At 38.4% G+C, this 26235-nt stretch overlaps 2 protein-coding genes across 2 annotated transcripts in view; one reads left to right on the top strand and one right to left on the bottom strand.

Moving 5' to 3' along the window:
• The window catches only part of LOC150026284 (protein ALTERED SEED GERMINATION 2-like), a 57730-nt gene extending 48648 nt beyond the window's left edge, over nt 1-9082 (top strand). Inside the window, exons 4-7 of the mRNA XM_090303793.1 lie at nt 7675-7752; nt 7907-8035; nt 8725-8840; nt 8923-9082. Of these exons, the coding sequence (XP_090159919.1) occupies nt 7675-7752; nt 7907-8035; nt 8725-8840; nt 8923-9082 (483 nt within the window). The remainder of the gene's footprint in view (nt 1-7674; nt 7753-7906; nt 8036-8724; nt 8841-8922) is intronic.
• A 3787-nt stretch (nt 9083-12869) lies between these two features.
• On the bottom strand, nt 12870-13748 carry LOC137833005 (acylamino-acid-releasing enzyme-like). The gene is made up of 4 exons (XM_090303794.1): nt 13721-13748; nt 13574-13649; nt 13266-13490; nt 12870-13144 (listed from the first exon to the last, which is right to left on the bottom strand). Exons 1-4 carry the CDS (start codon nt 13746-13748, stop codon nt 13072-13074), a joined length of 402 nt encoding a protein of 133 aa, XP_090159920.1. The 3' UTR covers nt 12870-13071.
• Between the last annotated feature and the right edge of the window lie 12487 nt (nt 13749-26235).

A 26235-nucleotide genomic window follows, 5' to 3' on the forward strand; every position in this document is an offset into this window, starting at 1 on the left:
GCGCCTTTCGGATCCTTCTCTACCTCCCTGAGTTTTAGAACAATAATCTGAACTCGTTTAAGACGAGAGGGATTTTCTTTCTTCGCACCGCCTGCAAGCGTGGAAGCTTTATCTGGTCTTACTGGGTCAATATTGATGTTTCGCTTAAAGGGGGAAAGGCGTTTTCATCAACCTTCCCTTCCCGCCGTTTAAGGTCACGAACACCTCTGATCTTTCAGTTTATCTTGCCTGAACTCACTCTGGGGTGAGAAGGACTTTCTCTGGTGCCTCAGCTTGCCCAGGGTATACACCTCCTCCCCCCTGGATGCACTGAGGACCTTTAACCTGTTCTCGCCTGCACTCACTCAAAGGCGAGGAGGACTTCTTCTGTTCTCGCCTGCACTCGCTCAATGGCGAGGAGGACTTCCTCTGTTCTTGCCTGCACTCGCTCAAAGGCGAGGAGGACTTCCTCTGTTCTTGCCTGCACTCGCTCAAAGGCGAGGAGGACTTCCTCTGTTGCCTCAAGACGCACGAGAGCGTTGAGGTCTTTAATCATCACTGGTGCCTCCGATCGCCGAAAGACGATGAGGTCTTTTAAACTGTTTAACTATTGCCACCGGGAGCTTTAAAACTTTTAACTGATGCCGCCAATCGCCAAAAAACGATGGGGACTTTAAAACTTTTAACAGATGCCGCCAATCGCCGAAAAACGATGGGGACTTTAAAACTTTTAACTAGATACCGCCAATCGCCGAAAAGCGATGGGGACTTTAAAACCTTTAACTGATGCCGCCAATCGCCGAAAAACGACGGGGACTTTAAAACTTTTAACTAGAAAGCATGCAATCTTAGAAACTTTAAACTTGAAAACTCTTCTTTATTGGGTGACCTCATTAAAAACCCTCCTTAGGAAAAAAAGAGTGCCCCCTTGAACTGTTTTAACAGAAAGCATGTAAATCTCTTCATGTTCGTCTTTACTTACAAGGCTTTAACTGTAATATAATTTGAGATGTGTGGCGTTCCAAGTGCGAGGAATTGCCCCTCCTTCTAACGTCTCTAAGCGGTAGGCGCCGTTCCCGAGCACCTCGGTTATTCTGAACGGTCTCGTCCACTTAGGTGATAACTTATTCTCCATCTCGTATTGATGGGCCTTCCTCATCACCAGGTCGCCCTCTCTGAACCGCCTCGGCATTACCTTAGAGTTATACCTTCGCTCAATCCTCCTCTTCACTGCTTCAGCCTTCACTCTCGCCTCCTCCCTGACCTCATCCAGTAAATCCAGATTCATTCTTCTTTCTTCGTTCGAGTCTTCCGCCACAAAGTTCTGGAATCTCGACGAGCTTTCCTGGATTTCGACTGGAATCATCGCATCACACCCATAAACCAGGCTAAACGGGGTCTCGTGGGTTCCTGACTGTTCAGTGGTATGGTACGCCCAAACTATGCGGGGTACCTCTTCAGCCCACGATCCCTTAGCTTTCTCTAGTCTTCTCTTTAAACCTCTCAGCAACACTCGATTGGCAGACTCCACTTGGCCATTCGTCTGTGGGTGCTCAACGGATGCAAACACCTGTTGTATTCCCACCTCTTCGCACAGCTTCTTCAACAGGTGACTTGTAAACTGAGTCCCATTGTCCAACACCAGGCGTTTAGGCACACCAAACCGGCACACGAGGTTCTTCCATACAAAGCCTTCGATCTTATGTGCGGTGATCTGGGCTACTGGCTCCGCTTCGATCCACTTGGTGAAGTATTCAATCGCCACTACCAAGTACTTCATCTGCCTGACCGCCAATGGGAAGGGTCCCAGAATGTCAATTCCCCAAGTGTGAAACGGCCAGGGGCTATAAATTGACTTCAGCTCTTCTGGGGGTGCCTTGTGCCAATCGGCGTGCTGCTGACATTGCTTGCAACATTGAGCATACTTCTTGCAGTCCTCCCTCATCGTTGGCCAGTAATAACCTGCACGGAGAGCTCTTGCAGCCAGAGCTTGACCCCCGATGTGACTCCCACATATACCTTCATGGAGCTCGGCCATAATTCTCGGATCCAGCGGGAGAACGCCATCTGCCAAGCAGTGCTGGTATTGCATTATCCATGTGTCTGGCCTATGCGTAGCGCAGACCTGCGCCACGTTCACCCTCTCCCCTTGACATGCTCTTATTCTTGGCGTTCTCAAGGTCTCCTGGGTTAAGGACCTGTGACTTCTCGCCCCTCTCCCCGTCGACTTACTTATCTGAAGAACCTGGTGATCTGCTACAAACGCCCTAGGCGTCTTCAGAGTTTCTTGAATAACAGTCCTCTGCCTACCCCCCTTGCCCGAGCTGGCGAGCTTGGCTAGCAGGTCAGCTCGAGCATTTTGCTCCCTGGGTACATGCACCACATCGAACGAGGCAAAGGAACCCTTCAACTCCTGCACGTACTCCAGGTAAGCCGCCATTTGTGGATCCTTGGCCTGGAACTCGCCTGTTACTTGTCCCGTGACCAACAACGAGTCACTCTTGGCCACCAACACCTTAGCTCCCATCTCCTTAGCCAACAAGATACCTGCAATCAACGCCTCATATTCTGCTTGATTGTTGCTAGCTTTAAAGGCAAACCTCAGGGACTGTTCTATCAGCACGCCGTTGGGCCCTTCTAGAATGACTCCAGCACCGCTGCCCTGCTGGTTAGACGATCCGTCCACCGAAAGTACCCAACGAAAATCGTCCCCCTCAACTCGTGCTACTTCTGACGAGAGCTCGACCACAAAATCAGCGAAAATCTGCCCCTTGATCGGTCCTCGGGGTTCGTATTTGATGTCGAACTCCGACAGCTCCACCGCCCACTTCACCATCCTCCCAGCTACATCAGGCTTTTTTAAGACTTTCTGGATAGGCAAGTCGGTCATCACCAGCACCGTAAAGCTTTGAAAATAGTGGTGCAACCTCCTCGCCGAGAATACAACTGCCAGGGCAGCTTTCTCCAAGGCTTGATACCTTACTTCTGGGCCTTGTAACACCTTGCTAACGAAGTAGATAGGTTTCTGAGTCTGATCCTGATCTTGGGCGAGCACCGCACTCACCGCCCTCTCAGTTACAGCAAAATACAACCTGAGAGGGGTTCCTACCAAAGGCTTGCACAAAACCGGCGGACTCGCCAGGTACTCTTTAAGCTTTACGAAAGCTTCTTCGCATTCCTTCGACCAGGCAAACCTATTGTTTCGCCTTAAGCATTGGAAATACGGATGGCCTTTCACTCCACTAGCTGACACGAAACGAGATAGGGCGGCCATCTGACCTGTAAGCTGCAGCCGGACTTCTCATCGCCAAGATGGCAGCACACTTATCAGGATTTGCTTCAATTCCCCTTTCAGTCAAGAGGAAACCCAAGAACTTCCCTGCCTCTACGCCAAAAATGCACTTCTCGGGGTTTAGCTTTAATTTGTACTTGGCGATCGTGGTAAACAGCTCCTCCAGATCTGAGATGTGCTTGCCTTTTTCTAGCGAGGTTACGACCATATCATCTACGTACGCCTGCACATTCCTTCCCAGCATCGGTGCAAGTACTTTGTCCATCAACCTTTGGTACGTAGCCCCTGCATTTTTCAGCCCGAAGGGCATCACTTTGTAGCAGTAGCACGATCTCTCAGTCATGAAGGCGGTCTTCTCTTCATCCATAGGATGCATCTTGATCTGGTTGTACCCAGAGAAGGCATCGAGGAAGCTCAACAACTTGCACCCTGCTGCACTGTCGACCAGGGCATCTATACTTGGCAAAGGGTATGAATCCTTTGGGCAGGCCTTGTTTAGATCCGTGAAGTCGACGCACATGCGTCACTTCCCGTTACTCTTCCTCACCAGCACGACATTGGCCAACCATTCAGGGTACTGGACTTCCCTGATATGACCCGCGGCGAGGAGCTTCTGCGTTTCGTCCCTAATCGCCTGTCTTCTCTCCTCATTAAACTTTCTTCTTCTCTGTCGCACTGGTCTGACCTGTGTGTCCATTGCTAGGTGGTGACACAAGAAATCGGGGTCGATTCCCGGCATGTCTGAAGCAGACCATGCAAAAGCATCCCCAGATGCCTTTCTATCACCTTGGCAATCTGGTCTTGCATCTCACCTTCCAAAGATCTTCCCAACTTGAAGACCTTGCCCCCGATCTCCCTCTCAAGCCACTCCTCGACGGGTTTGGGCCTTGTTTCACTGGCGATCACCGCCCTGGCGATTCCCGACTCCCTAGCCTCTTCTGGGTGGTTTCTTGCTTCTTCCTCCCGACCGGAATTTTCTCCCCCTGCTTCAGCGTCCACCATGACGACATCGCCTCCGGCGGTCACTTCCATCGCCGCGTCGACAACTCGCCTCTCTGCTGTCCCAGGCTCTACACCGGGAGGTGGTGTCGTGGTGACGTAGCTCACCGACCTCTTGCTCTTGAGGCTGTTTTCGTAACACTTCTTTGCCTCCTTCTGGTCAGACCTTATGGTGATCACCACCCCTTCCATTGACGGCAATTTAACCTTCATGTGCCTGGTTGAGGGCACAACTCCTATTATGTTGAGGGTCGGTCTTCCCAACAGAATGTTATACGCCGAGGGGGCATTCACAATGAGGTACTTGATCTTCTCCGTCCTCGAGGCCGCCTCGTCTGTGAACGTGGTTCTCAACTCAATATACCCCCTGACCTCCACCTGGTCACCAGCGAACCCATACAAGCATCCTCCGTAGGGCCTTAACTGGTCAAGGGGTAATTGTAGCTTGGTGAAAGTCAACCAGAACATGACATCTGCCGAGCTTCCTTGATCCGCCAGTACCCGGTGGACCTTCCTTCCCGCCGTGACTAATGAGACAACTATGGGATCGTTGTCATGAGGCACAACGTCCCTGAGATCCTCCTTTGTGAACGTAATGTCTACATCTGGCGAGTGATCTTCGAACACATCTACTGCCATCACAGACCTTGCATATTTCTTCCTCTGTGATGCAGTACATCCACCACCTGAGAAACCTCCAGCGATGGTGTGGATCTCGCCGTGAGTGGGCATCTCATGCTGTTGGCCCTCACTGCTCGCCGGCTGAGAGCTCGACGCTTGCCCCGTTCTCTTGTCCAGCAGGTAGTCATTCAAGAAGCCGCTCTTGACCAAATCGTCGAGTTGGTAACCCAGGGCCAAACACGAATCAAGGGAGTGACCAAAACTTTGGTGGAATTCACACCATGCGTTCGGTTTTGGTCCTAACACCTTGTCTGAGACTTTCTCAGGCGCCTTGAGCCTAGCAGCTATGTTGGGAATGGCGATCAGGTCCGCCAATCCCATGACGAACTTGTACCTCGGGGGGCGACTGAACTCCCTAGGGCGCCCTAGACCCCTCCCCTTGTTTTTCTTTGGATCGTAAGGATGGTGAGTCCTTTGATCCTTTTTGGCCGCCGCCGTCTCCAGCATCCTCTGCGGCTGGATTCTAGTTTGGGCCCGTGGCCTAGCAGGAGCCACGTTCCCTCTCTTTTTTGCAACCTCGCTCTCGTCAGCGATGTGGGCCACAGCGAGTCGCCGAACTTCAGCAAACATGGCGGGGTGGCCCCTAATCAACGCCTCGCTGAAAGGTCCAGGCAGCACGCCCTTTTTGAAGGCGTATACCAACATCTCCTCGTCCTTGGCAAGCGAGCGGACCATCTGTGCTCCGAAACGATTCAGATAGTCCTTGAGGGACTCTCCCTGATACTGCCTTACGTCGAACAAGTCGTAAGACACCCTAGGTGGCGCCTTGTTCACGATGTACTGGTCGACGAAAAGCTTTGAGAACTGCTCGAAGCTGGTTATGTGACCTGTAGGCAGGCTAACGAACCATTCCAGCGCTGTTCCCTGGAGTGTGCTCATAAACATCTTGCAATAAACTGCGTCTGAGCCTCCTGACAGCATCATCTGCATGTGGAACGCAGTGAGATGTGCTTCAGGATCTTCCACGCCGGTTAAAGAAGCTTTCACGGCTACCACGCTCGCAGGGATCGCCGTGTCCGTGATCGCCTGAGCAAACGGCATCGGAAAGACGCGTGGCGGCGATGACGGTGTAATTTCTTCATCAGTTGCGCGTCCTCTCTGCTCGTGAAGAGCTTGACGCAGCTCCTTAGTGACCTTGCTGAGTTCCTCGTTCCTGGCCTGAGAGGTGACCAGGTCTTCGTGCATCTTCGCCTGCTGGACGCGCGACGCCTCCACATTCTCTTGCAACGCGCGCATGATCTCCATCATTTGCGCCATGGTCATGGCGCCTTCTTCAGCAGTCGGCACAACGGGACTTGGACGCGTACTTCTCATCTTTCTCATGAAATACCAGCAGATCAAACTCCAACGACCAGAACCTTCTCCAGCGAAACGATCGATCCAGCAATCAATCGGTCAAAACCTCCACAGAAACTCGCAATCTCAACACGTAACTCCTACTTTTCTACTAAAATTCCCGATTCACCGATCGAAGATTCAAACGAACGGTAAAAACTTCGGTTTACCGATTGAAACTCGCACAAACAGTAATAAACCTCAATTCACCGATCGAAAACTCAAACAAACGGTGAAAAGCTTCGAAAATGGTTGCACCAGCACACAACCACACAAGAACTGCATAAACCTCAAGAAACTCACGCTGTAGACGGGAAACACGTTTTACACGGCCCCACGGTGGGCGCCTGATGATCCTGCCAGTTGACCTGAGTGCAAGAGTCTTGCCACGTCAAAGGTCTCTCCTCTTGATCAGCTTCGCACCACGTTAGCCTTTTCTCCTCACGCCCTAATTCCTCGCAAGAACCTGAAGAAAACAAAGTGGCGCCGCTGTGGCCGATCGCGCTCCGACGCTCAAGTCAGTGACGGAATCACCAAAAACTCAGAGAGAATATCTCAACTCAAGGAACCGTGCGCAGTGAATCTTAGTGTACTAGAAAGTATTCTGAAAGCGCAAAAGTCTTTTAAGTGTTCCTTATATACCTGAGCACTTTCTCTCTCCTGACGGTTACACCTCTGGACACGTGGCTCGCATCCAGCTGTACACGTGTCACCATCTGGAGCTCCCTCCACTTGAGCGTCACCTCTACTCTTCAAGCCATTCGACTAAGTTACCCATACAAGGAGTAACTTGGTGCACAACTTACCTTGGAGCGCGATCCCTTAAGTGGCGAGTACGGGGTGTCACCTTGCACACCTTCTCTGTGGTCTCGCCTGCCGCTATCACGATCTGCTTCACTTGCATACCATGCATGTTCTGGGAAACTGTTCCCTTGCCCCGACCTCTGGCTAGGGAATGATCATCTGATAACCTCATCCTCCCCTGCTGCGTGACAAGCATATCGCTAGTCCCCGTACTTGTACCCCTTGGAAACCTTAAGCAAGCTTTCCTGATCTTCCGACGATGTCCCCCTTTCAGCGGTCTCTAACCACCTGATCTCCTAGTACTCACATATGGCGACTACGACGCAACTCTGGTGACCGCTGGTTACACACACTAGAGATTGGAGAACGCCAAGTCAACGATCGACGACTACACAGACTTCCCGATGTATTTCCCTTCTGTCAACCAGGTGTCCCGTTCAACACGCCCATATTATCACTTGCTGCCACGTCATCACTCCCGATTACCTGATCGGTACAAGTAGTATTGTGATTCTTTAATATTTTTAATGAGTAATACGGCTTTAATTCTCTCATTTCATTTATTTTCATTTTGCAAAGTCCAGTTGTTTAACTTGTCTCGCTCTAGCAACACTCCATATGCACTTTTTCAATGCCACTCTCAAAGAGTCAAGAAATTGGCTGTAAGTTATGTGGTCTAAGAGTTTACCAATTTAGCATAGTTTGAATAGCATTACATCAATAAGCTTATAGGAAATAAAACAAAACCTATGCAGGAATGCCTAATTTAATCAACATCTTGTTGGTTTTCATGTCTTTCTTATTCTCTTTTTGCAGGTTGAACATGGCACCCCTACTGTAGTATGGAGTGCTAGTGAAGATGGGACCCTGAGACAACATGATTTTCGGGAAGGTAGCTCTTGTCCTCCAGCTGGGTCTTCACACCAAGAGTGTCGAAATATTGTTGTAAGTGGTTCAACTCAGTTGTATTCATACTTAATTGTTTTGAATGCAATTGAACCTTGTCTGTTATGAACATCCGAGTTGAATTGTAAATTTAAAATTTACAGCTCTTCCATGCATATATGTGATCTGGGAAAACTGATTATCCTTCATTTCTGTAATATTTGATTTTACCAAATTACCAATTTGTTTGCTGAGAATAATTCATCTACACTATTAGAACATCATGTAGCATTTACGTTTGTCTCATCAATGAGCTGATTCTTTTTCATTAAAATGAAAACATCCCATTATATATTATGCATTTTACACTAATGGGAAGTTGCTATTGGATGGAGAGGAGGGATCAAACTTTTAATTTGATTTTTCATGTAGATTGCTAACTATAAGTGCACATGGGAAACCTATATGACTAAGGCATGTCAAGAGAATTGTTAATTCTATGCTTGAGATCTTGGTTGCATCTTTGATCTCACGATGCTATCATTATTGCCTTTTCTTAAACATTTTGGAAATTAAATGGTTCTAGTAATAGTCAGTGTGTGATAACAATATTTCTAAAGTGTAGTTTTTGTAGTTTTGTACTGTAAGTTAGTCAAGAAGCTGATTAACTATGATCACTGTTTTCTAAAGTTGGAATCCTTGTTTTTTTTTAATTAACTAATTTAACTAATTTTCATGTTTAATGTCAGCTTGACTTACGAGGTGGATCTAAAAGATCACTTGCTGATCCTCCTAAACAAGTCCTTTCTTTAAAGTCTTTTGATATTAGTTCAACTAGGCCTCATTTGCTCCTTGTTGGTGGAAGGTAAATATTTCTGGTGATTAATTATGTTAATTAATTCATCCTTGTATTTCAAAAGTGATGTTAGGCTTTCTATATCTTGTAGTGATTCCTTTGCACGCTTATATGATAGAAGGATGCTGTCATCTCTTAGCTCATGTCGAAAAACAATGTCTCCTCCTCCTTGCGTTAATTACTTTTGTCCAATGCATCTTTCTGATCGTGTGAGTCATTTGCTTGACTTATATGTGATTATCAATTCTTGAAGTGTTTATATTATTGTTCTAGAGAGGAATGACATATTCATGTGATAGAATCCTCTAGTGTGTGGAAGCACAAATGATGAACATATATATGCATATCATACAAAGCATAAAATAGGGATGGTGGTGGTGGCAGTTTTTTCTTTGGATATTGGTTATATTATTAATTTTAAACAGGTGTTCTTTGAAAATGAATTTAAGATACACAGGAGTCTACACATATTAAAAAAAAAAAATTGCTTTACAAATATCATTAGTATTTCCTATCTCTATTATGCAAAATGCCTAAACCAAAATAAAGCAGTTTGTAATGTTAATTTTTCATTCTTCATACCTAATGCACTACATGCTCTAGGTTTATAGAATTTGCTTTCCCATTTCCTCCTTGGTATATGTTGTGTTATGGACATGTAAGTAGTTATAACACTTCAAGCCAAATGCTTTTGTTCTCAAATGGTATTTTTTTACAGAGACATTCAAGCATACACTTAACTCATGTTACATTCCGTCCGGATGGACATGAGGTTCTCCTCAGCTATAGTGGAGAGCATGCTTACCTGATGAATGTAAATCATGGTAAAGTGTATCGCTTTGAACCTTGATTCTTCACTTCCTATTTATTTGTTTTTCAGAAGTAGTATTAACATAACATGTTTTTGTTTGTTTGCTCAACTTGAGATATGGGTAAATTATAGAAATTCTTTAACTTCCTGACAGTTTGCTTTATGAATGGCTGGAAAGGGGATACGTTGTTTTTCTTGCAGTGTCATTTTATTTGGTTATGCTATGCTTGTTTTAGTTGTAACCTTTAAGTCACATTATTAGATACATAAGTCTAATGTGTTGTTATAAGTCTAATGTGTTGTTATATGAACTCTTGGTTAGAAAATATTGAAACTCTAAATAATAGAATAAAATATCTTTTATTTTTATTTTTTCTTGTGTTTTTAAGAGGCTAATTGATACTGTGTTTCACTTTGATGTCTTCTATGATGTGATCTACATGCTAATCCTGCATATTTTGGATTCTTTGTTTAGCTTTTTCAACTGGAACTCGCCATGCATCTTTTGAAGACCTAAGAGAAGTTCCAATTTATTAAATAATCCTTTTGAAGGCAGTATTTATTTCATTTGCCGGCAGGTTTTCGTTGTGTAAGTTATTTTCTAATTTTTTATTATGGTGTGGATTTGGATGCTCTCAACTCAACTATCTATAACTGTGTTACTGAAGTAACTTCCATTCTGTTATGTTGGTTTCTATGTTTATGTAGATTTTAAAGTTGAGACAGTACTTTTTTTTTTTTTTCATTATGCAGCTGGAGTGAATGAGATGCAATATGCTTCAGGAGACGTATCAAGAAATGATGACTTACTTCCAACAATTAATGGGACAGAATTGCAGTCTCCAAATGAAATTACTAGTAAAAAGAACATTGATGCAAAGGTATGCAGTTTTTATTTTTTGGGGGGACGGGGAATGCCTACGTATATTTTTACAGCAGATATTTTTGTTCGTTTTTGTGATATTTGTTTTCATTTATATTTTTTTTTATGCATTTATATATATTTTTTGCCACTAGAGTAATTTTTAACAAGATATTTATTGCATTTATATTTGTATACATTTTTCTGTTCAGAATTTGAATTATTATATTTTTCTATTGAGTTCAATCCAATTTGAATTGTAATTAGTATTATATTATTTTTGTTGAGTTCAGGTTCTAATTTCAATAGTAATATGTATTATATTATTTTTGTTGAGCTCTCAACCACCATTATAGTGTTTATAGTGTGATTTAATGGAGTATTTGACATAATTTTATGTGAAAATCATGTATTCAACATTCAATAATTTATTATTTTTTTATGTATTTATATTTTATTATTTTAATTCAGTAGTTACTACCTAATTCCATAATCTATTTCCGTATAGATACACATATTTCAATTTGCAGGTAAGAGGTAAGCTGATATTGATGTAGGAATAGGATTAAGTTCATTTTTCAAGAATTTTTTGATTTATTTATTCATTCATGTATAATTGATATGTTTAGAAGATAAATTTGATGTAATTTCAATGTAATATGTAATATAATTATATTTTTTTTATTTTAAATTTTAAATTGTAGTTGGCCTAATTTGTTGTGTCCAGCTCCACATAATTTGTACTGAATTATAGTGAATTTTTAGTGAATTATATTGATTTTTATCATATATACAGTGTTGGTTTTCTTCATACAATTTCTAGTACTATTCGATAATATGTTTTTGTTAATACAGCAAAACAAATATTCACTTAAACCATCATTTAAATTTAAATCATAAATCAAGATTTTCAAACCATAACACGTGAAGTTAATTTGATTTTATATGAATATATAAACAGATATCATGGAATAGAGTAAAGACTCTCAAATCATAGCAAAGATAATGTCTTTGATTTTCTTTCCATCTGATTTTATGAACCCATCATATATTATAATATTGACAAATTAATCAATAAAATAAAATATTAATGGTAATTAAAGTTAAAAATATGAAATAAATATAAAATCTTAAATTATTTTATTTCCTACTTAAATAAAAATCTAAGCTAAATAAAATTTACAAGTTTTTAAAATTCTAAAAAAACATAAGTCCCAAAAATTTAATGTCATTCTTAAATAAAAATTGAAAATTAAGAAAAAATTTAAATTATTTAATGTCATTTTTAAAGAAAAATCTAAATGAATTAAATTTAAAAATTCTAAATATATCCATATTCTAAATTATTTAATTTCTCTTGGATAAAAATCTTAAATTAATAAGATTTCTAAATTTTTTAAAATTCTAAACAAATGCCAATCCTAAATTATTTTATTTTCTATTTAAATAATAATTTAAAAAAAAATAAAATTTCTAAATAAAATTTTCTATTTAATTTATTTTTTCAAGTTTATTTAATTTAAGCATATTAGCAATATATTGTTTTGAATGTGTTGTTATGACTTTATTGTATTTATACTTTATTTTTCATTTAGTCGTTATTATTATGCATGTGTTACCATAATGAGATGTATTAAACATTATGATCCTGTTTCGCGTTAAAAGAAACGTACATTCATGAAGGACCAAAATTTTAAATAAATAAAAATTCAAAAATTTGTAATGTTTTTCTTAGATAAAAATAAAAAATCAATAAAATTTATAAATTAATCAAAATTTTAAATAAATTCATATTCTAAATTATTTAATATCATCCTTAGATAAAATTCTTAAATTCATATTCTAAATTATTTAATGTCAAGTTGGCCCAGGCCAATGTCTACTCGAGTCAGTCCATGCCCATATCGAGTTGAGTCTTTCGGGTTCGATATGGAGTTGAGCGGACTTTGGCCGATGTTGATCCAAGTAGGCCATGCCGATGTTGAATCGTGATAAAATAACGGTAAGAATTTTAAGGGTACAACTCAAGTACCAATATTTCAAAACAACTAATATAGTTTCATGAGCCAATATTTGATTAAATTGTTTTCCTGACTTAGATAAAACAAATAAGAATAAATGGTTTTCTGCAGAAGAACCTTTATACATCCCTTGCTGACAAAACAGTAATACCCTTTGTTTCAACCATAAAGACAAGTAACTTCCAAGTAACCTTTTTCATATCTTCCAATGCTCTGAAAAATACGCCATGACATCTCAAAAACTTAAAAATTAAAAACACAAAATAAAACACCAGATCCAAGAATTTCAAGGCTTATTGCCACGATTTATTGACTTGACATGATTCAATATAATAATAACCTTAATCCTTCCGCTAGTCATGTCCATCTTTCGAAATGTTTCCATTTTCTTGTCAACAAAATCACAGGTAAACACACCAAAAACTTTATGAAAAATGTTTGCCACCCTCGAAACAAATGGAGATCAATCAATACGTGCACAACCAAAACCTAATAACTATTGGACAAAAGGTCTTCAAAAATGTATCCGATTCCACCAGTACCAGCCTACCTGAACCGTGGAAAGAATGCACTGCTTATAGTTTGAGTAAGGTTCAGCGCATGAAATTCTTCAGTTGACCTACATGTAAAACATTGCTTTCATAATTCAGTTCAGAAATAACCAACTTTGCAATACGTAAATACATTCAAATAGGCGTCAAAACAATAAGAGTTGATAAGATCTAACTAATGTGACTTACTGGAGTACTGGTTCATTAGATTTTGACTCATGATGCAGTGCTCTTACTCTAACAGCATATAATGCGCTAGGTCTGTTAGAGAAGTACTTCATGCCAAGCTTTCTAGGCTTGGATGACCACCCAACAAATACAAGGTATTGTTCTGAGCCTTCAGTAAATGGAGCCCACACAACTTGGCCAATACTCAAAGATTTGTCAATTCCTTTGACTTCTTGCACCTCTCCGCTGTAAAATACAAACCAAAGCAAGACTCGTATCTAAGAAACATAACAAAAAATTATCCATCATTGAAATGAATGATGAGAAACCTGTTGTTGTTGATGACAAATAGTGCAGGCTGTCTCTTTCCAGCATATGTTTCTCCCAAGTCCTCCTCCCAGTCCCCTTGACATTTGTAAAATGAAATAAGTTATTCTCCTGAGGGCTAAAATTAGCTAATGCATGAAGTAATTCACAAAAAGCTCTCTGATTTAGTTTCTTCATCTAATTTTAACTTATGTAGGTTATTTCTAGTTTTCTTCTTTTAGTGCTAATTGAAAAGTTTATTATTTTCCAAAGAGGGCAACAAAGGAGACTCACAACCAAAAAGCCAGGCCTTGTCAATGTTGGGAATACTGGTGAACTCTTGAAGTAAGTTAGAAAGGTAAGCATAGTCATCCTCAGCTTCCTTATGCATTTCCAAGCCTGAAACAAAAGCACAAAAGATCATTGCAATTTTCTTTCTTTAATGACAAATTGTGAAATGTATGCAGATTAGCCTACATGGTAATCAACAGCTTGGTACAAAAAAAGATGAGAAATAATATAGTGAAGAAGGAGAATGAATACTGCAGTGGCATGAGTTAGTGAAGTATAAAAGGGTGGCAACAGGGGGGGAGGGTAAAAGTTTGTTTCTTTATACAGAAAAGGAAATAAAAGAAATAAAAATCAGATTTTTTGATGCTAAAAGGAAGTTGTAATGAATGCATCAGGATTCAGTATTGAAGTGGGTAATGAGGAGAAAGTATGTAATGTTTACCTTTGATTGACTCTGAATGAAGAGATATTCTGGGTTGCATGAAGAAGTAAAATTAAGAACAGTGATAATATATTTATTTTTCTGAAGGTGGAGACTATTTTATTCAAAAAATACTTTTTTATTTGTAATCTACTAAATAATTTTTTCTTAGTACAGCCTTGTATATTTGTCTTGTATGATACTTTTCTTAAAAGTGTTACTAAAAATCATCGCTAAAGTTGATTTTAATAATTTATTTTCTTTGGTTTTGCATGCAGAAATATTTTATTTAACAATTTCGCATCTCATCTCCCTACAATTATGTTGAAATATATTTATAAATTACAAAATTATAATAAATAAATAATGAAATAAAATTAGTATTATTGATTAAATAAAATTATTTATATTAATTTATAAGATTAGCATTTTTTCCTAAATAATAAGAAATAATTATTTTATATTAAATTTTATTTTATTATTTATAAAATAAATATTGATAAGAAGGATTTGAAGTTATAGTTAATGATTATTTGTTCTTTGTTCCAAAATAATTCTAGGAATAGGAAGTTGATAAGATAATTGAATATAAAAAAGGTACTGATATTTTGACACTTTTATTGAGTTTGCTCCATAATACACTCAGCTGACATGACATTTTTAATATTAAAAAAAAAGTATGTGGGTCCCACTTGCTGAATTGGAAAAAAACCCAAATTATAGCATTTGGAAGGTGCGTTTTTGATTTTTGAAAGGGAGAGGGAGTGCGTCCAAAAAAAGGGTTTCTTCTTTCATTGATTTGTGCGTTTGAAAGGTAGGGTTGTGGATTGCGAAGGGACAATGTTGCGTTTGAGGCTCTTCATTGCGAAACAACAAGTTCGAATTTGTGTGTGTTTTCGATTGGTGGGGTTTTGGATTGGGTGCGAAACAAGTGTGCGACGGTTATTGAAGGGAGAAGCAAGCTTCATAGCGGTGCGTTGGCATTAGGGTTTTGGTTGAAGAGTGCAAGCTCGAATCAGGTATGTATTTTGGTTCGTTTGGTTTAGGGCTTATTTGTTTGATTGTTTTGCTTTTGGTTTGATTTTCATTGTCTAGCGTTCAGAGTAGGGCGTTCAGTGTAGTGTAACTGCGTTTCTTTGTTTGTAGTTTAACTCAAAAGGGTCAATATCACTAAATTTATGGCATTGAAAAAATGAAGTTGAAAAAGAAACTTCATCTACACTTTTTCATAAGTAACAAGTACCTAGGAGTGAAAATAAATACCCTCGTATCATTCATTGGATGGATGTTAGAGTTGGTGACCATGAACTTCGGCGTGGTCTGCATAAGAATAAGGTACGCCATTTTTATTGGAATTTCTATCACATTAATGTTGTTTTGAATGTAGATAATTAACTTTTGAATTATATATGTCAACGAACAAGTTGTTGTTGAGTTATGTGCTTCCAATGAAGAACTTTGCAGTGAGTTTGTTCAAGAAGGTTTTCACCAAATTAACGTTGGAATTAGGAAGAACAAACCAACAAAGGATGAAGTTTGTGCAATGAAGGTGAAAGTTGTTGAACTGATGCACAAATCTGAGGAGCAAGAAGTATTAATCACGAGTATGGAGAAAGAGGTCAACAAGATACTTAAGTTAATTACAAGCAAAAATTTTGTTCCTAATGATACTGTAAGAATTGATGGCTTAAACAAGAGGGGGGGGGGGTGAATTTTTTAGTAAAAGATTTTCGCAAAGACTTGGTTTAGAATGAATCTTTAACAAACAATCTAGATAAGCACTTAAGGAAAGCAATCAAACAATCCAAAAGAAACAGATATCAGAATTTTAACCGGTTAAAACTGCGTTTTAATTGATTGTTTATGCCAACAGTAGAATTATCAAATAGTTAGAGAGTTTGAGAGAAATAGAAATTTACACAATAGGTTTATACTGGTTTACTCAATCCCTGAGCTACATCCAGTTCTCAGACAACCCTCTGAGTTCCACTAGTAATCAACACAGATTACAACACACACCACAAAGAGGTGACTTTGAATCCCACAAAGCCTACTCACCCCTTTGCAAAACTTCACACCTCAAGACAGAACAACCTCTGTCTTTACAGGATTTCAAGCACACACAATATGTAAACGAAGTATAATTACAAGAAACTAAGCAAGGATAGAAAACACCTGGATTTACAGAACCATAGATCCTATGATAAGATCTTGTCACCACAACAAAGCTTGAATAACACTCTTGCTCTTTTGAAAAAATCTTTTAAAAAACCAAAATCTCTTTCTCAAATCTGAATCAATACTTGTTGTATTTGTTGTGTATTTTGATTTGAAAGAAAGCTTTATTTATAGCATTTGAAAAGTAGCCGTTTTAGGCAGTTTTGATCAACTGAATAAGTTAAAACAAGTTTTCAAAAATCTGTTATGAAAACACATATTTAACTGGTTGAAATCACGATTTAACAAGTTGAATGAGTCAAGCAGTTGCATAACTAATTCAAAAAGCAGTTTCAGAACTTCAAGCCAGCTAAGTGACAACAACCGATTATTTCAACAAACCAACCGGTTGTTTTCCCTTTGCTTGGAAAAACACTTAGTTTCTTAAAACAGTTTTGATCAAGCTTTGTGCAGGGTTAAAGACTAATTTTAACAAAGATTCTAAACAGCCTAATCTAAACCCAAACCCAAAAAGTAGCACAACTTCAGGCTTCATGTGGATTTGAAACATCAAAGTTCCCATGTTCAACAATCTTTCCCTATTTGATCGAGACAAATCCTTGGGATGCTTTTAGGAATGTTCTTGTTTAGAATCTGGTCAACCTGCATTCATTGAGCAAACACAGAAACACAGGGTAATCTAATCCAAAACAGAAGAGCACCAAAAACCAGTTCTCTCTTGGTATTTCCAAAACAGGAACATCAGCCAAATCAGTTGAGAAACTAGCACACATACACAGGTGCAAAACAGATAAACAATAAGTTATTTCGCAGAAATAACCGGTTGAAATTTTGTAAATCAGAGTTTAACAATTTAAAACAAAATTCAATTTTAAAATAGTTAAAGCAGTTCATAGCAGCAATGTTCAAAAAGCAGTAACGAAAGCAATTATTAAGAACATTACAGAACCAACAAACCAACTTTTCTCCCCCTATTTGTCTCATCAAATAGACAAAAGGTAGAAAAACAACAAAAACAAAAACAAATTTAAACCAGAAATTTTAAACAGAAGTAAACTAAAAAGAAGGATTGTCCTCCCTCTCGAATTATAGTTCCAAAATTTGTCTTTGGACTTTTTCAATCTGCTCATTCAGTGTTGAAAAATGTGTATCCATGTTGCTAAATCTTGATTCAGACATAACATAGAGGTTCCTTTGATTCTTAACAAAGGTGTCCATACAGTTGATCATCAATCTTTCAAAGGGTGACATTGTAGTCATCCTTTCTCCCATGTTAGTATCATTGTGATCATCCTCTTGAGTCTCAACAGTTGGTTCATCTTGCATTGCTGCCTCCTCAGGTTCATCACCTTCATTCATTCCACTTGGGCCAGCTTGGTCACCATCCTTGCTTACCCATCTTCCACCAATTTTAGTAAATCCCATTTTACTTAGGGATCCACTATTGATCTCACTGGAGGGCTTGATTACTTCAACTAGCTCCCCTTCTATATTCACTTCACCAAATCTGGATATATGTTTCCAGTGAGCTCTAGGAATCTCTTCAGTTTTTGCTATTTGAGGATGCTTCTCACAGAGTCCAACTTTTGTTGTTTCATCCAAGTGAATAAGACCACCTTGGGTGTGTTCACACTCTTTCTACTTGTTTCAAGTAGATACTAGTTGATAAGATCAACATCACCTGAAAACCACCCTTCAAATTTTCCACCGCTCTTAACACCCCTAGATTTCATTCTCTTAGCTGAAGGAGGAGTTCCAGCCATTGCTAAACTCAGAAACAAGCTTGGGCACACTGCAGAAAAAACCTTAGAACAAAGAGAAGAAGAAAAAACAGATTGTATGTGTGAGAGATAACATCTAATTGCATTGTTTTATATAGCCAAAAATTCATGGTCAAAGATAGCATAGAGAGGGTTGTTTTCAAACAAAAAAACGAATCAAATTTGAACCATAAAGTTGTTTTTGTCAGTCAAACAGAAAAGTACAGATTCACATGTTGATTTGACCAAACATTAAAGGCAATTTTGATTTTCAAGATTGGAGGAATCTGATTCATTAATAGAAAATGTAGCAGAGTTGAATTGTGTTCAAACAATCAATTAAAACAATATTGATGTGAGTTGATTAGAAGATGAAGCATTAATAGACACTTTCAAGAATTAGGATCAAGATTCTACAAGCAATTCAAGAACACAAACCAAGAAACCCATGGGAAACCCATTTCAAGAACACAAATCAAGAAACCCATGGGAAACCCATTTCAAGAACATGAACCGATTGATACATCAACAAGTAATTCCAACTGACTAAAACAAGAACAAATGACAAACTATTGATTAGAAACATTCAATAGCAACATTTGAACGATTGAAAATCAAGAAAACAACAAAGACATGTTTTAGAGTTTTTGATATAGAATGTGTATGGAAGAAGAAGATGAAGAGTCACTCTTCTAGCTCTTTGTAGCGCCTAAGAGAGAAAGGAGTAGGAAGAGTCACTTCTTCCTACTTTTCCTAAAAAATACGCCTATAATGCCTTACAATGAGAGGTATCTTTTGGTTTTCCTCTTTTGGAATTTTCCTAAGGCTACTCCTATATTAAGAACACTAATAGGAAGAACTTCAAGTGTTGTGGTCCTTGACCATTCCTCCTATTGATGACATCTTTAAATGTTTGTTGAGATGACCCTTCAAATATAGCATCCTTGGTCATCTTCAAGTATTTTTGATTCTCATCAAATATTGACCATAGTTATTACTTGGTTGAACAAAATCTCAAATCAGAATTTAAATTTTAAAAACAGATTTGCCTAGTGTTTGTCAGAGAGAAAACAATCGGTTGTTTCGAAGAAACAATCGGTTGAATTTCTGTACTGATGCAAACAAACAAATTTTCAATTTCACATGCTGTATACAATCATTATTGCTTACCATGTTCACAAGATATCAATTGTATAAGGAATAGATAGAATACAAAGTAATTACAGTCCAGACATAGAGTATAATCAATGAATTAGATTTAAGAAACAATGTTTTTAACAAAGAGAGAAATAAGAACTTCATTCTTAGATTTCAGTTTACACAAATGTAGATAGTTCATGGAATCAGAACAAGACTTTGACATGTACAGAGATCCTCTTGAGGTCTTGTCCTTTCTGAAACTTCAAGCAAAGTCAGAATTCTGCAAAACAAAACTTTGTCCAATCACAAAATTTGATCCCTTAAAAAAATTGCGACCTTTTGTGTTAGACCTGTCTTTAGAACCATCAATACGTCTAGGAATCCATTTAAAGATGCCCTTAGGCACAAGAGATTTACGAAATCTGCAGTACCTAACAGAATGGCCTTTCTTCATGCAATAGAAGCATGTAACAATCTGTTGAATCGATCTTTTAACCGATTATTTTTGTGGAGCAGATGAAAAAGGTTTTGAAATCCTATTTATTTTGCTTTGAGGATAGAAGCCTAAACCAACTTTTCCAAAAACACATTTTTGAGATGCAAGAACATCTTCAAAATTGGACTTTCCAGTTGTAAGTTTGTCCAAGGTTTTCAAAAGATAGTGAATCTTTCTTTCAAGAAGTTCACACTTTTCACAAACTTTTGACTCACAACTGTAAGAAGAGTTTTTGTAAACTAAATTAAGGTTTTCAAAATCTTCTTTTGTTTTTCTCAGCTCTTCCTCTAAAGTTTTAACTTTTTTTTCCAACCAGTTAGTCAGACCTTTCAACCGGTTGAGAGAAAGTGGCAATCGGTTGGCTTCTTCATGAGTTTCATTGAAAGCATAAAGCAACTGATAGTAAATGTTACCTTTACTTGAGGATGTAGAACTCATGCTGCTAGATACTGAAGCTTTAAGGCACAAATTTTCTTCTTCATCATCTAAAGAGCTTGAAGATGAGACTTCATTGTCATCCCATGCTACATAAACCTTTTTTGCTTTTCCCTTTTTCTCCTTCTTGAAGTCTGCCTTTTCTTTGAATTCATTATTGGGACATTCAGCCTTGATATGACCATGTTCTCCACAGCCATAGCAAGTATATTTATTAGTATTAAATTCACTAGGTTTTTTTGGAACCATACCTCTTTGAAGCTTGTCTTTTCTTCAAGAACTTGCTGAATTTTCTTGATAACAAACTTATGTTTTCTTCATCACTTTCACTTGAGTCTGGTTGCTGCTTGTGATTGCAGGCTTTGAGTGTTATGCTCTTGTTGTGCTTGTCCTCACTTTCTTGGACAACAAGCCTATTTATTTCAATCTCATGTTCTCTAAGCTTACCAAACAGAGATGCAACAGACATTGAAGTGAGATCCTTTGATTCTGAGATGGCAGTGACCTTTGGCTGCCATGTTCTATCAAGACATTTCAGTATCTTGATGTTCAGCTTCTCTTTATCAGAAGTCTTACCAAGACTCATCAAGTGATTCATTATGTGAGAAAACCTTTTTTGCACATCACAAATGGATTCTCCATTCTGCATTTTGAAGAGTTCATACTCTTGAATCAGAGCATGCTTTCTAGCTCGCTTGACATCGTTTGTACCTTCATGTGTGACTTCTAAGATGTCCCACATTTCCTTAGCAGAGCTACACTGTGAAACCCTGAAAAATTCATCACAGCTTAAAGCAGAGGTTATTATATTCTTGGCAATCCAATCAAACTTGGCTCTTTTACTTTCAGTCTCAGTCCATTCAGATGAAGGTTTATCAATTAAAACCTCATCTCTTTTGACTTGAGGTAAAAAGGTATCATTTTCAATTGATTCCCAAATACCCTTATCAGTTGAGTGCATAAAGATTTTCATTATCACCTTCCAAAACTGGTAATTAACTCCACAAAACAGTGGTGGCTTGTTTATGGAAGCACCTTCCCCAAAAGGCATTTTGTCAGCCATTAAAAAGATTTTCCAGAAAAAACAGAAACATGAACTTGAGTAATTTTCAAGAACCTAGCTCTTGATGCCAATTGTAAGAATTGATGACTTAAGCAAGAGGGGCGGGGGGGGGGGGGGGGGGGGGGTGAATTGTTTAGTAAAAGATTTCCGCAAATACTTGGTTTAGAATAAATCTTTAACAAACAATCTAGATAAGCACTTAAGGAAAGCAATCAAACAATCCAAAAGAAATAGATATAAGAATTTTAACCGGTTAAAACTGCATTTTAATCGGTTGTTTATAGCAGCAACAAAATTATCAAACAGTTATAGAGAGTTTGAGAGGAATAGAAATTTACAGAATAGGTTTACAGTTGATTCGGTACACTTGCCGAGAAAAATCAACAAGGAGAAAGGCACACACAGTTTTATACTGGTTCACTCAACAAGAGCTACATCCAGTCCCACCTTATACCAAGATGGATTTCACTAAAGCAAAACAATATTTACCAAAACTCTTAGTTCTTGAACCCTCCAAGAACCAAGTCACAACCTAAAACCCCATATTTCAGCAACACTAACTTCTAGAAACCCTATCAAAAAGTACAAATACAAACACCTTTACAAAATAAAAGTAAAGGAAGGAAAAACCTGGATTGCAGATACAAGAGTTCAAAAATAGGACCCTCAGCTGCAACACTTGAAAAAACCTTGAATTTCAAGCCAAAGGCACTAGCACAGGTGATGGATTTCCTATGAGCTCTTCTTGGATGTTGGTTGAAGATGATGCAGAAGCTTAATGGAAGAGATGAGCAAGGTCCTCCTAAGAGGTGTGGTGACCTTGAAGGTGCATGTAAAGTGTGGAAATGGGGAGGTTCGGCCAGCCCCTTTGAAGGTGGTGAAATGAAGATTAAAACCTAGAAGCTAGGCAAGGAGTAATGTATGGCACTAAATTGGCAGCATAACAATACTCTATTCAATCTTTAAAATACAAGGTGTAGGCTCCTCCTTTTATAGGATAAGGAGGACCATAATGCAACCCTAATGCTAATCAAAATGAAATGCAAATTTACATCACATGGAGCACATGGCCATGTGGAGAATCCTTCTAGAAAGTGACCAAATATTTAGCAAATCTAGGTCAAGTCTCATGGAATCAAGTTTATGCTATTTACACCATAACTAATACTAAGCTATCCTTAATGGGCCTTCATGTAGCATATACAAGTTGCTTCTTCTCCCATCCATAGCTTGGCCCAAGTCTCACATCCGTAGCTTGGTCATGGACCTAGTAATAGGTCCTAGACGGTCTCTAGACGCTCTCCCTTTAGACGCTCTCCACCTTGTGCTAGACGCTCTTCACTTTGGCCTAGACACTCCTTCCTTTGGCCTAGACGCTCTTGGTTTGGCTTTGGATGCTCACGTCTTGGCTCTTGTCTTTTTATATGAGGTTGTGTTTGGCCTTCTTCCATCATCCCCTCCCTCTTGAAAAGGATTTGTCCTCAAATCCAACACTTTTTCTTCAACTAGGGGGATGGATGTGGCTGGATGGTGTCCATCATCTCCTCCTTCTTGAGAAGATCTATCCTCAGATCTACATACTTGATCTCGAATAGCAGCCTCTTGTTTCGCCAAAGCTTGTCCTCCTGGATCAAACGTCCACCTATAGAAATCATCAAATAAAGCATAGGTGTTATTTTGAAAATCAATTTTACTATGTTGCCATTTTTGTTTTTCTTTTGGTTTTGGCAACTTTGGACAATGTTTCTCTTTTGATTGTTGTACGTGTTCTCTAATCATCTTATGCATTTTGAAATGTTCATTTGTGGTTACTTCTCTAGATGTAGCCAACACTATGCTTGAGGATAAACCATGAAGATGTAGCACTTCTCTAGAGAAGAGTTTATCCATGAAAATCGAATCAAAACCTTTTGTTGTCCTAGGAAGCTCTAATATGAAGTTTGTGTCTTCCCAAGGATCATTTACAAAAGGTGAAGGAGTATAGAGTTCTTGAGACATTGCCTTAGGTGTAGTTTGAAAACAAGAATTGTACCTAAGGTAATGTCTTTGAACCTCTTTTCTCATGGGTGACAAAAGTTTTCCTTTTAAAAGCTCTAGAGTTTTATCAACTCTAATTTGGCCCATGAGTTCTCCTTCATGAAGACTTTTTCTCTTATGTGTAAAGATAGTCTCGTTGTTACAACCATTGTTTATGAGAATTTGTACACTTTGCAATGGTTGTCTCAATAAGACATGACAAGTTTCTTTAGGCACTACTTCACATAAAAATTTGTTTTTGTAGATGCTTATAGATAACTTGACATTCACTTGGTGATATCCTAGCACATATGAGAAATAATCTACTTTATCTTTATCTATGCAAGCTTCTTTTAAAGACTCTTCTTTTTTGCTCATGCTTGCAAGTGTTCCTTTACAAGAGCTAAGGCTAGGTTGTTCAACAAGAAGTATGTTTTCAAGGGTATTTTCAATGTGCTTGCCTTGTTGAATGACCTTGTGGGAAGGAACACTCTTCTCCCACGCCTTTTGTTTCACAAGGTTCTCTTTCTTTTCTATTTTTACATTTTCATCACTCTCACTAGCTTTTTTTTCTTGGCTACTACTCTCATCTTTGTCCCTTAAGATCATAGATCTTTCATTGGAACATTGAGATGCTAATTGATCATTGCCAAGGTATTCTAAACATGGAATTTCTCTAGCTTGAGTGTGAAGGATATGCTTGGTTAGGTTTTGGGAAAGTTCTAGAGATGGTTCTTGTATATGTTCTTCCCCCATATGGAACTCATCCTTGTCATAAGATACATAGTATGAACTTTGTTTTTGACTTGATTGTTTTCTCAAAATTTGTTTTTCAACTTTAATGCTAAGTTGAATCAAGTCATTTAAATCTCTATAAGGTAAAATTTCAACTTTGTTTCTTATCTCAAGTTTGAGACCACTTAGAAACCTAGCTATGGTGGTATGGTTGTCCTCGTTAATCCTTGCCCTCTCAATATATGATATCATCTTTTGCCAATATTCTTCTACACTCATATCTTTTTGTTGAAGTCTTTGGAGCTTGTCCATCAACTTCCTATTGTAATGTGAGGGAATATGGCGACATCTCAAGGCTCCCCTAAGGTCATTCCAAGATGTAATGGGAGGGTCCTTGTGGAGATGTCTCTCTCTTTTTAGGGCATTCCACCAATACATAGCATCACATTGAAAACTTAAGGTAGCTAAGGGTACTTTCTTTTCTTCACTCACATGGTTGTAAGCAAACAATTGCTCTACCCTCATCTCCCAATATAGATATGTTTCTACATCTTCTTTTCCATAGGAATGAGGTAGCTCTACCTTAACCTCCTTTAGGTTTTCTTGTCTCTCTTTTCTAGCTCTCCTAGGGGGTGGTTCATTTATCCCAAAACTTTCTTCCCCAAAAGAATCATAAACTTGAGAGCTATATGCATGAGAATGTAATTGTTTTGAAATTTGAGACTTCTCATCCTTTGGTTTAGTCAATTTATTAGTTTTGGCCTCATTCTCCAATTGTTTAGATGAAATTGATTGAATATCTTTGGAAAGTTGTTTCAAAAGGGATTTGATGGATTTCTTATCACTTTCCATAGACTTTGAAGAATGAGAAGACATGACTAGAGCTTTGTGTCTAGAAATGTTTTACTTTGAGAAAAATGGGGGAAGTTAAAGAAAGTAGTTTTCCAGGTAAGAGAGGTGAGTCACAATGGACTACTTAAATACCAAGTCTTGCCTTAGCCAAAAACTATCACTCAATGTCTTCACACAAATCTTTCTCTTGGTAAACCACTTAAAACACAATTAAGTTGAAGAAATCAAATTTTTAATGCAAGAAACAATGCAAACTATCTAATCAACCAAGCAAAATTAACAAAGCTTAAACAAGACAAAACAGTTTGATAAGCGTAGCTAATTAAAGGTAAAAAGATGCAATTAAAACAATTAACAATTGCTAAGCTAGATAGTTCTAAACTAGTCGGCCCTAGGTGAGGCTTCTTGGACACTTGGAGCCCTTGAAGACACACTCACCGTCTAATTGCGTAATTAAACAACTAATTAACAAGAGTTAAGTTGCAAAGAAACTAGATGGAACTCCCTTTGTTGATTTTCTATTAGCACTCCCTTTGTTGTCTCCTCTTTGTTGGGCCCTCCAATGTATGTGGTGTATTTAGAAGGTGTTTGTTTCTGCCCCTTGCCTTTGTTCCTCTTGGAATTAGGTAATTAATTCTTCAATCCAGCACCTATTAAGCAAAGTAGACTCTCCTCAAGTCAATTCCCACTCAATCAAGTACCAATTGATAATTAATCCACCACCAAGCTTAGAGGTCAAAGAATTAAAGCAAGAAACAAATTAATTTGAAAAAACAGTACCACACAAATGGAATTAAATGTGACAACTAGAAAGAGTTTCAATGAAATATTAGACAAGCAAATAAAAGGTACTCAAAGAAAGGATGACACACAAAATGGAACCTATGGAATAGCACTAGATTTGATTTCAAAATAAAAAACAGCACCACTGAAACAAGTTGTTGTGGTCCAGAAAGCGTGATTTTCACAGATTTATGCTGAGCTGGCCTTTTAATATTTGCTTCTGAAAATTGATATTCAAACAGATCAAGATCTCAACAAATTTTTGGCGTTGGTTTCACTCCAAACGCATGCACCATTTTTTTTAATAAATTTTCTAAAATCAGTGCTCAGATTCGCCAGTTGTAGCGTCAGGATTGCACACTGTTTTTGTAATATTTATCATTTTTTTCTATTTGTTTTTTTGAACTGATTCTTTTTTTGTCCTCTTGCTAACACCTCAATCTTGCAAAATCCAGAGGCTCAGAAATTTCTTATGTGTATTTTAATTTTCATAAGCAAAATCAGCCAAAACAGAA

The sequence above is a fragment of the Phaseolus vulgaris genome, chromosome 6 (genome assembly GCF_051622355.1).
Source record: "Phaseolus vulgaris cultivar YP4 chromosome 6, ASM5162235v1, whole genome shotgun sequence".
Lineage (NCBI taxonomy): Eukaryota > Viridiplantae > Streptophyta > Magnoliopsida > Fabales > Fabaceae > Phaseolus > Phaseolus vulgaris.